Source organism: Clupea harengus, chromosome 20 (genome assembly GCF_900700415.2).
Source record: "Clupea harengus chromosome 20, Ch_v2.0.2, whole genome shotgun sequence".
NCBI lineage: Eukaryota > Metazoa > Chordata > Actinopteri > Clupeiformes > Clupeidae > Clupea > Clupea harengus.
In genome coordinates this window covers 17,895,786-17,907,313 of record NC_045171.1, presented here as the reverse complement: position 1 = coordinate 17,907,313, position 11,528 = coordinate 17,895,786, and the positions used below count along the sequence as shown (strand labels likewise).

At 43.3% G+C, this 11,528-nt stretch overlaps 1 protein-coding gene across 7 annotated transcripts in view; it reads right to left on the bottom strand.

The window, feature by feature from the left end:
• Positions 1 to 1,404: 1,404 nt before the first annotated feature.
• arhgef9b (Cdc42 guanine nucleotide exchange factor (GEF) 9b) overlaps positions 1,405 to 11,528 on the bottom strand; it is a 43,482-nt gene continuing 33,358 nt past the window's right edge. For 4 of the 7 annotated variants that reach the window (XM_031586957.2, XM_031586958.2, XM_031586961.2 and 1 more), the window contains 7 exons: positions 11,173 to 11,352; positions 10,725 to 10,957; positions 9,358 to 9,487; positions 7,517 to 7,648; positions 5,142 to 5,385; positions 4,712 to 4,780; positions 1,405 to 3,125 (listed from right to left, as the gene is read on the bottom strand). In XM_031586957.2, the coding sequence (XP_031442817.1) occupies positions 2,944 to 3,125; positions 4,712 to 4,780; positions 5,142 to 5,385; positions 7,517 to 7,648; positions 9,358 to 9,487; positions 10,725 to 10,957; positions 11,173 to 11,352 (1,170 nt within the window). In that variant the 3' untranslated portion in view covers positions 1,405 to 2,943. Of the gene's footprint in view, positions 3,126 to 3,820; positions 3,889 to 4,688; positions 4,781 to 5,141; positions 5,386 to 7,516; positions 7,649 to 9,357; positions 9,488 to 10,724; positions 10,958 to 11,172; positions 11,353 to 11,528 lie in introns of all 7 variants that reach the window. The other 3 variants (XM_031586959.2, XR_004165957.2, XM_031586960.2) reach the window with 3 other exon arrangements.

Below are 11,528 nucleotides of genomic sequence, written 5' to 3'. Positions count from 1 at the left end.
ATTTGTTGAATGATGATGGGGGACCAGTGACGGTGGAAGGGAAAGCGGATGTGCATTAATATCCTGCTGTCATTCCTACAGCAGTCAGCATGTGGGGCTTAACTTTGCCCCAGAAGAAAAGAGTGTGAACTAATTTTTTTGTTTGCTGGGTGGGCGGGACACACAGTGGCTGACAAGAAGCGTCATTTCATGTGATGTAAAAATGTATTCACACAATTTTGATGTCATTTCTTTATTAAGGGAGAACCGACTCTGATTGTCTCTGTTTATTTGCTGCTGCATACAGGGTGGGTGTAAGGCTGGGCAGGGGGAGGCATCCATACTCCAGTGCCTTTTAATCATGATGGTGGTCAAATCAATGGAAAATGGGAATATACAACAGAAACAGAGAAACCAATCTTTTAAACATAAAGTCCCATATCTTGTGACCGGAGCCACTGACATGCATTTACTATAACCTACAATATACAGGAAATGTAAAGAACAGTCTTCTAATACTTAAAACATTTAAATATATTATCTGTTTTATGTACAGAATGTATACTTAGCTGGTAAGGTTAAATAACATTTGGTTTGGAGCAGGACTATAAAGGGGTCTGCACTACAGGCAAAACTGAAATGCAAGCTGATTTATAATTATCTAAAAATAAAGGGCAATCGCTATATACTTTGAGTTGCCCTCATATTTGTTGTGACATATGAATGCAAGATGGAGTTAGGCTGGCAAAATGGTCAAACCACATTTAAAATAAGTTAGCCAAGTTGTAAGGGGGATATGTGATCAGAAATAGAGGATTTCTTGTGTAAAATTGAGAATTAGGAACACTGAATGTCAAAAACAACTGGTGCAGGTTTACATGTAGCCTACTTTATGTCTGAGCCACAAGTGTGTATGGTCTGTGTAGCCTTTTTAATGCTGATAACATACACTGAACTGAAACTTATCACAGGTAAACAATGTAGCTACAACATTACATTCATGAGTATTACTTTTAAAATAACAACATAACACAAATGTGATTAAGATATCTCAATTTATCGAAGTAAATCTAAGCAGTATTGTGAGACCAGTAGGATGACTTCCTTAAATAGTTTGTTGTGTGAGTATTTTTAGCTCATAACGGACTCACAGCAAATCTGCCCCAATCTGATCCTGACTGAGACAATGGAGTGTTGTGCGCTGTGTTTCTTCACCTAAGTGCAAACTAAAAGTGGCGATTTAGTGTTTTGGTTCATGCTCAGGACTTGGATTGCATTAGTACTATTTTGTTGAGTGTTGCTTGTGTACATATAGTATCTCATACCGTCCCATACACACACACACACACACACACACGCACACTTACTCACCCACAATGACACACATATGTCTTTGGAGTAAATTATCACACCATCACTGTCCTGTAGGTTTGTATATACTGATCATTTATTTATCTGTAAATTATCATGTTAAATAGGCTCTAGCGCAGATACTATGTAATGTTCCAAATGAACAAACAAACAAACAAAAAACTTAAATACAAAGATTCAAAGTTGTCTCTCTGGCTGTGCTTATTAAACTTTAGTGATCCAATAATAGAAATATATATTCATATATCTTAACCTTTTCTTCTTCTTCTTCTTCCAGCTTATGTTGTTTTAAAGTACTCTCTGGAAATTCCTTTTCTTAAGGTAAGTTTCTGTGAATTTACAAGGACTTTATCGTAGAGTTTAACCATACGGAACGGTCAACACCAACGCCATCAAGAATACTGTCAGGAGCCATCCAGAGAATATTACAACAACATTGTGTGGACCGAGCAAAATGTCTTGTAGGATCAGTAGTTCAGACCTCGCCTTGGAAACGCTGGACGCTTGTGTATACGTTACTGAGCCCAAACCAGGGAGAACAAAAGAAAGATCGGCTTCAGCGGTTATACTTCATGAAAGTTTACAAAAGTCACTCTTGCTTTAAAGAAAATACCCTGTAAAGAGCATTTGGTACAGTGTGTCAGTATGTATATGTGTGTATGTGTATGTGTGTGTGTGTGTGTGTGTGTGTGTGTGTGTGTTTCCTAGCAATTGAGTTGTTCCCTGATCCATGGATAGCACAGCCCACGAGCCATACTCCTCAAATGAGGACCCACCAGCATGCAGAAATGAACACACACCAAACATGGGGAATTTTACAGTGACAGAACAGAGCAAACCAGCAACAACAACAACAAAAAAACTCTGACCAGGTAGCCCATCACTGTCTCACAAATGAAAGCAAACAAAACCAACAAACAAACAAATAAACAAAACAATACAAATGCTGAGCACATCACTTGTGAGGAAGCAGGAAAAGATGAAAAGATGCTGTCTGCCTGTTATCTTCCAGGGGGGGGGCACTCTCCAGATTCCCCTTAGTGGAGGAGTGGAAATGATGTTCTTGGGTTGGGGCTCTTGACTTATCCGTGAAGAATGTGTAGCATTTGGTATTTGTACGTGCGTGCATGTGTGTGGTGTGCGTATTTATTTGTCAGAGATGATTGATAATTACTTCCACATTCCCTCAGTAGAGCCAAAAAGCAGGATAACATGATAAATAATAATAACAACAATAGTAATAATAATTACAACACATTCACATAAAATGGCAGGGTGAGGGGTAAGCTCACAGATTCCAGTGGATATTCAGCATATGTGAGTTGTGGCTATTGTTGAAGCCATGATGTGAGTTACAGTGGTCCAGTAGTTCACGCGTGTGTCTGTGTGTCAGCTGGATGTATTTGACAGTCTTTTACAAACACAGCACATCCATCATCCATTCTTTCAGTTTTTTTTTTCTTCATCAGTCACACAGAAGAAAAAAAAATAGCATCTGATGTACAACAGTGCCTCTCGGAAAAACGGGAAAAAATAGTGGTCCATCTAAAATAGTTCCTTTGTGGATCTTATTCTCTTTTTTTTCTCTTTTTGCTATTTTTTGAAGGGTGCTAACCTACTGAGATTTTGCCAGAATGGCGTCTGGTTCCTTCTGGCTTGCTGGAACTCAAATACCTCTGATTGTGCCAAGTTGTCTGAGAGCATGAACTGTCCTTGAGGCAAGGGGTCCTGTGGGGAGGGAGTACTGGGGACCACATACCTGTTTTGGCTCACAGCTGGGTGCAGAGCGGCATTGCCAGAGTTCAGGGGGAGGAGGAGAGGGAGAGGGAGGAGGAGAAGGAGGAGGAGGAGAGGGAGTAAGAGGAGGAGGAGGAGGTGATAAAAGAATAAGACTGTCAATATGTGAGCACAGAGAAGGGATGTATATTAGCACTATACATCTACACATGCGTTACGTTCAGACAACAGACATATAGACTATACGTTATACGTATAAACATGTTTATCCACTATAGGACAGAAATAAAGAAAATGTAGAAATAAAATGAGCAAATATGAAACATTATGTTAATTTTAACACTACAAATACTTTACTTATTGGCAGTTTATTTTAAAATTAGTAGCCAATATCAACTAAAACAATTGATATTTGTCGATGAAAAATTGGGAAGTTGCCATGGCATCTTGGAATAAAGAGTGTTCTCACTGCATTCAGAGAAAGAGAGAGGGGTAGGGGATTACAGAAATATGACATGGCTGTTTTTACACAAACAACTAAGGATTTGTTTTTAAAAAGCCTGCTTGTTAGAGCAACACCAACACTTGTGGAAAAAATCGAGGCTGCGGGAAAAAAATGTTGCCAGTCCTTTTAAATGAAGAGCCTTTTTTGTTAGGTCTCCATTTTCAGATCAGTTGCCATGGCATCTTGGATAAAAAAATTAAGGCTACGGTAGAACTCTAATGAATATACCTTTATCCTTTTCATACCATGTCCATATAATAAGGCCCTCTTTTTCAAGATGATATCTATAAATGAATCTGAAAATTCAAGAAAATACTTCACCTTGTGTCAGTGAAGTAAAAGGGTTTCAAACACCAAGTGTTAACATTACAGCAAAAAAAAGGATTTTTCCCCTAGCATATGACAAGAGATAATTTAATAAAAATGTTGTCCATGCTTTACTTAGACATGACAGGACAAGTTAATACAGAAATACAGTTAACTATAGCCATAGTATTTGACATTATCTTTGATTTTGGCTTTTTTACATGCAGGGACGCTTTCTCTGTCTTTTCATTGGTGTTTAATCTGAAATTGCTTCAGTTTTCGCAGGCTTCTGATCAGAATAATTACATTTGTCAGAAAGACAAGAGAGTGTCTCCGGAGGCCGGAGGCTGAAGTGCAGGGCTCGATCTTCAGTTAGCACCCTACACTTCTCCATTGCATCAACTTGTCACCAAATTAAAGCTATTCCCACAAGCTAAGGTTGAACTGGACAGAACGCTATGGGATCCAGCTCTAGTAAGTATTGCTGCCACCTTTTTTTTAATATTGAAAGTAAGCACAACTGCAACAGTGGCACACAAGCTCTGGGCACTTCCACAGCAACAGCATTAATACTGCTGTCAATGCTGTCTGTATTCCATATGCTACTAGACAAGAACTTAGTCTAGTATGGAGGAGTAAGTAGGAACATGACTCAGAAGGTCTAGAAAAGACTCTCATGATCTAGTTAAGGAAGATATGCCGCCTTGAATCAAATTGACTGGGCGTCAAAAACAGCAATGATAAGACAGTTGAGGTGGGGGGGGGGGTAAATTAAAGAAGTTGAAATCACCTGGTAGCGCTTTGTTCCCTCACCTTTCTGTTTAGTCACTTTTCGCACAGTCATGGCCGCCTGCCGCTTCTGATAGTCAGAGATTTCAAAACCTGCAACGGCAAATTGGGAAGAAAAAAAGAAAACGCAAAAAGGATTGAGGACAGAAGAAACTGACATGGCATGGAAAACTATTGGGTCTATAGTTCCCAATGTGAGGATAGAGAAAGAGCAACGGGATTATGCCCGCGCTGATTTCCCCACTGGTTTCAGCGTGACTGATTTGTAGCTGAAAATAAAATAAACAAGAGCACCTCCAGTCACTTCGTCAAACTGTGGCAGCTGAGATGGCTCTGGGAAAAACCCCGTCCCTGAATAATTTAAGACATTTCGCTCCAAACACAGATGCTAAGAAGGAGAAGAAGTAAGGGGCACGGCAAAAGGGATAGGTTTAACATTGGTGTTTTTTCTCACCAATTTTTTCATCCTCTTGAACCATCTTGCGCTCCTCGTGGAAAGCCCTGAGCCACCGAATCTTCTCCTCCAGTTTCTTGGCCATGAAGATGTGGAGCTCCTCCGTGTCCTTGCAGCGCAGTTTGAAGGCGTGCTTCACGCTCACGATGAAGTCGTCGTCACGCCCGTCGACGGCGTCCACCACCTCGTAGCGGTCCATGTCGATGCGCCCCTTGTAGTAGAGGACGTCCCGCCGTATCAGATCCTAGGAGACATACAAATACAAACTATAACAGAGAAACGCTTCGAGGGAAATATTTTCGATGAACACAAAACTCGGGAGAAAACAAATGAGGCTATAAGGGCTTTTGTTTCAATCTGTGTACATGAAGTGATAGTTCCATAGGAGTTGCAGTTTGTTACTATTGGGACTACAGGAGAATAGCTACTAACATCACAGGTGCCCATAAGTGCTGAAGAATGAGTCCGATTAGCCATTCCCTTTCAAAGGAAGACAACATTCACCTCCTCTAGATCATGAAACGGAGCAGCAAATTAACGGTTACATTTTGTTTTGTTTTCTTTAGACATTTATAACAGAATCCGAGATGCCCATGGTTGTATACTTTGAGAGATCAGAGGAGATCCTCCTTTGTTGTCGAACAGAGAGAGGATGTGAGGGAATGTGGAGTTCTGTGTGACTACCTCAGCATCCCCTGCTTCACCACACACACACACACACACACACACACACACACACACACACACACACACACACAAACAGACACACCACACACACACACACACACACACACACACACACACACACACACACACACACACACACACACACAGACGCACACACCCCTGGAGCTGAGTGCATAGTTCTTATGTAAGGGGATCCATCTGCTAGAGGAACAGAATGTTTGATAGGAACTCTGGCACACAAGCCTTGCTCCACTCTGATGTTCACAATCAGAATTCCGTAATGTGAGCAAAATAAAAGGCAAAAAAGAGAGAGAATGTAACAGAACAAGAGTGCATAACGGAGTAGAGATGCCGTTGTACTTTGGTGCCCGGGTATGCCGGCTTGCTTAGACGTGCTACGATTGGCATTTTCGTCTCATACGCGCGGCGCCACAGTTGTACAGACTGTGAAAAACCCATTAGCGCCACGCCCCGTCTCCGCGCGTATGACTAGACTTATCAACCGTTTTTATGCCGAAGTTTTCTTTGAAAGTCAAACACTGTATAATTACTCAAAGGACATTGACGATGTTACGCTGGCAACAATAGGAACTGCATAATGTGAAAGGGGGGATGTATATCTGCAAAAGCACCTCTCACACCCACCCCCCAATGGTTGTCAATTAACCATGTGTCAGAACATTAATCAAGCATAGCACCACCAGTAGCAACAGAAGACAGTCAGAGTACTATATCAGATTCATGAAGGCAAACAAGCTCATAGCCTCAGAACACCTATGAGGGGGGATTTTGACAACATGAGAAAATGTAGTGCGCGAGCTAAGCTTCGGCTCCCCGAGCCTGAGCTCAGCGTCAGCACAGGAGATGTGACGGATGAGACCCCCAACAACAGGAAGGGAAGGAGAGTTCAGTCAGAGATACACAGCTGAGAAGCAGGAAGTACAGGGACTGTGTCTCCAAATTAAAAAAATTAAAAAAAGAGGCAGAACGGAAAGGCTTTATGATACATAATTAAGCATATCCCCAGGACACTTCAAATGAGCACCAGCAGTGCATGTTAATGTTACAGGAAAGACATGTTTCATTTGCGTGGCTCGTGGTAGGAATGGTTGTCCGCAGAGACCAGGAACAAGCTAAGAGTGAGGATGTTTATACACCAGCTAAATTACTCTCATATCAAGCATACTTAAAAAATACAGCTAGCTGATGCATGTGTATGTTAGTTTTCCTTGTGTGGAAACCAAGTCTTGCTGGCAACTTCAATGCAACATTCATTTTGGAATGTCACTTTTACAAGGGCACACTCTTATATAATAACCTCAAAGGGCTATATTCAGAGGAATATTATGATCGTCATGGCACTGAAAGCTAACTGTAGACAGTATATAAGAGTTTTATAATTTATTACCAACGATGTCAAAAGCCATGAAATGTTAAACGGTCACGGGCCCTGTAGAATGGACAGCGGGTGAGATGTGATGACACTTGAGTGCACCTGTGATATATTATAAATGTGCGCTTTAAGTAGACAACCCGACATGCTGTGAGATTGCAAGAGGAGAAGGAGGTATAGAGAGAAAAAGAGGAGGAGGAGGCTGGAGAAGAAGAGGAGGAAGAGGAGGAGGCGAAGGAAGGGGAAGAGGAGGAGGAGGTGAAGGAGGAGGAGGAGGAGGAAGTGGAGGACGAACCTTTTTACACATGACCAGCTGGTGATCAAACAGGAAGAAGACTCTCTGCTGGCTCCGCCCGTAGGGCTGGTAGATCCAGGACATCTCTCCGGTGTAGATCAGCTCAGAGCTCCTGTCCAGAATGTCATCGCCCTGAGAAAAACAATCAAGAGAGAGGCAGGGGTCAAATCTACGTTGAACTTTAACATCAGTTCCTGTAACATCTGTTGTTTTTAAAACATTGTTTATACTAGTGCACCAAATGATCACGCTACACGTCCACACTGTGAAAAGACAGGAGGGTTGTGTTGCTATTTATTTCTGCTGTACAGTGAGCAGCACTGCATTAGCTAATGAAATAGTCTTTTTTAATAATGTTACATATACACACACTCACACTCTCTTTCTCTCCCCCTCTCTCTTTTATGCTCCTAAACCCATGCTGGACTACAAACACACAAACACACACACACACACACACACACACACACACACACACACACACACACACACACACACACACACACAAACACACGTGCCACAGAGGTGTATGGTAGTGGCCGTGTGGACGGTCGACAGCAGTGGCTGTGTGAGGGGTGCGGGGCTAATGAGATTGGCTGTGACCAATGCAACAGGTTCCTTCGGCGGCACGAGTTGACACACTTCGCGTCGGGCCAAGGCCCGCTCTCAATCACCACAGGGAAACTCAATTAAACTGAGAGCCCTGCTCCCACTGACACATTCTCCACGGGCGCTTTTCAATATGAAAGTTAAAGGGTGAATAAATAAACTCATGAAACGCAGGAGGCAACAGAACGCTGGCCCCGACAGGCGCTGACGTGGACGTGGACATGCCAGCGTTTGGTGCGCTTGTCAGGGGAAATTAACTCGGCTGAATCATTCCTGAGTTGCGTCTGTTGGTTCAAATCACATGTCAACTGCTGTGAGGAGACGAGAGCCATCACTGCCCTGTGCAATCATAGCCCTCAACAGCCCCATCTTGACCCCTGGAAAGGCCCTTGACTTGACCTGTGCCTCAGGGCCATCACCACTGTCTCTGACTCCTGTGCTGTTTCCAGTCACATGTGTAAGTAATGAAACCATTTTTGGGTGGGGTGCGTTTACTGCTTTGATTGTTCTTTGGGGGAGTGTATGTGCTTAAACGGTTCAGCGATCTCATCAGTCCCTCAAGGAGTTTTGCTATCTTGCATTTTCATAAATCCATGCAAATTCAATGATTTCCTGCCTTTGCATTAAGGGTTGTCATTTTCTCTTATTATGGCAACATTTCTGCCAAGAAATGTGCAAAGTTGTGGAATTTCTGCATTATTTGCAATTTATTTGATTTAACTCAAAACAACTACAATGAACCTCAGTTTTTGAGAATTAATTTTTGGCTGCAACAATCACACAGACCTCTGCAAGACCCTGGAGGGCCTGTCTTGTGTGGATCTTAATTAAGTCAGGACTTCGGGTTGTCAGATCCAGGAACCATTTCACCATTATTACGCTCTGTTGCCAATTTGTTTCATATATTCAAATGCAAGAGCATATCTGCAGTATGCAAATGTATATTGGGCTAGGGATGAATAATGATAATGATTATCGTCTAATCACAGGAAACAGAGAATAAAACAGTCGGAGAGACAGGGACAGAGAATCGAAGGGAAGGCGGAGCAGACAGGAAATAGAAAGAGTAGGAAAGGCATGAAGAGCGAGAGAGAGAGAGAGAGAGAGAGAGAGAGAGAGAGGGAGAGAGAGAGAAGAGAATATAGTCAGACAAGGTGTCAGCGCATTGAGTGCATTGACTGCCCCCTCTCCTCCCCCTGTCCAGTGGAAGGCAGCGAGCGAGCGAGACCCACCTCCCAGTCCAGCACAGACGCCTGCCACTGGGCAATCTTGTCAATGTTCTCCAGCCTCCTCTTGCGCTCGTTAATCTGCTGGGTTACATTCCTCATGACAGCCAGCGCCGCCGCCACGTAACGGTAGTCACTGCCAAGGAAAACGACACACAGAAACAGAGAGAGAGGATAAAATGAATAGGCAAAAGAACAGACAGAGGATGTCAGTTTGATAGGAGACGGGAGAGCAACATCTGTCTCTTTCTCTCTCTCCTTTTTTGCTTTTTCTTTGCACAGTTTGAAAATAACTGAACATGAAAAATCTCCAGCCCCTTCCGCATATAATATAACTCCACAGCGTTAGGGTCAGGTAAAAACACAACAGAACACATTTCTGGACGAGAAGGAGAGAGACAGAAAGAAAGAGAGAGAGAGAGAGAGAGAGAGAGAGAGAGAGATAGAGAGAGAAAGAGATTTTACGTTTAAAACCCCTTTATTTAACCTTCACATGGATCAAGGACTATGTAGCCCCAGCTACCCCCACACCAAGAACATAAAGAGAGAGAGAGCGAAACTGAGAGAGAGAGAGAAAGAGAGAGAGAGAGAGAGTATTTGACAGTGGGAAATGTGTGCATGTATCACCATCTCATCAGCACACGTGATTAACTATAATATATCAGTGGCACGTGCCCAACCCCCTCTGTAAGCCAGGCCCCAGTGTCTGGCACCGTCTGAGCCAAATGCACAGCAAGGGAATGGGATGGAAGTGGATTGGGATTTTGATTCTTTTCCTTTTTTTGCCTGGCCTCTTTGGAAGAGTCTGTGCGCCTGGCGCTTGTCAACGTGCCATCCTGTTTATAAACAGCCTGGACTGAGATCAAATGTTGGCTGCCGAAAGGATGAAAACTGTAATTGACAACAAGAGAATCACAGTATTTTCTCCATTGTTTTGGCCCCTGCTACTGTATACAAAACAACACCGTCCACCGGAGGACAACAGGTCAATGGATCAATGGAGGTGCTTTGATGTTATAGTTAACACACGTCAACATCCTCAGATCCTCACATTGACAGGAAACATGAAGTGACATGCAATCACCTTGGATGTTCAGAACATTCCAAGAAATGCCCTTTTCAATGGGGTTTCAAATCCCCCCCCCCCCTTGTTGTTTTATTTTAAATCCATAAACAGGAAACAAACTGATTTTCAAAACATGGTACAGACATGTAAATTAAAAAAGCTTCTTGGGAAGGGAAACAGGGTCTGGATATAAACCACCACGACATGTTTACTTGCCATCAACCCAGCGAGTGATTAGAGTTTGATTAGCAGAAACGGTGTGAAAATCGAGACCTGATAAGGACTAATTGGAGAACATCAGCAGTACCTGTGCTCCTGTGCGGTATACTTGAGCAGCTCAGCCAGCTGCAATGGGTACTTGCAGATCTTCTGTACGGGCGTGAGCAGGAAGCCGTCAATGGCGATGTCAATCATCTGCTGCAGGAGCCGGCAGGCCTCGAAGAAGTGCTGGTAGCGGCTGTCCTTCATCAGCTTGGAGAGCTCCATGCAGGCGTCCAGGTGGTTGTTGCAGTACTCCGAGTAGATCCAGAAGCCGTCTTGCTGCATGGTTTGGGGAACACAAGATTTGCAATGTGAAAGAAGTCTGCGCCAAATAGAGGAGTAACAGGTATGAAGGTGTTTAATCAATTAACACGTTTCGCCGCGATTAGAACAGTCAGCCAAACACGGTCGCGACTACTGTGTCTCTCCTCAGAAGAGCCGGGTGGGTGTTGGGTTGATGCGATGCCCACTATTGGAAGTGATGGCTGACTCACGTGCTCCAGGAAGCAGGGTCCGATCTCACTGAGGTGGGGGTCGTCTGTGTTGTACTGCTTCTCCAGGTCCCGCACAAAGCCCATCTGGAATCTGTACATCTCCTCGATGTTACCAAAGATGACTCTCAGCTGGTCGTCATTAAACATGTCAACCCGCTTCCGGCACTGCCGCAAGTAGCCCTGAAAAACAGTGTTAAAGACGTGGGTGGGATTGGGTGAGAAAATCGTAAAAACGGAATCTCTGCGTGCTTATGCGTGTTTAAGTGTATGTGTGTGTGTTTGTTTGCACGTGCGTGTGTGTGTGTGTGTGTGTGCGCGTGTGTATGTGAGGGAGTCATTTTGTGGGAAGCTTGCTA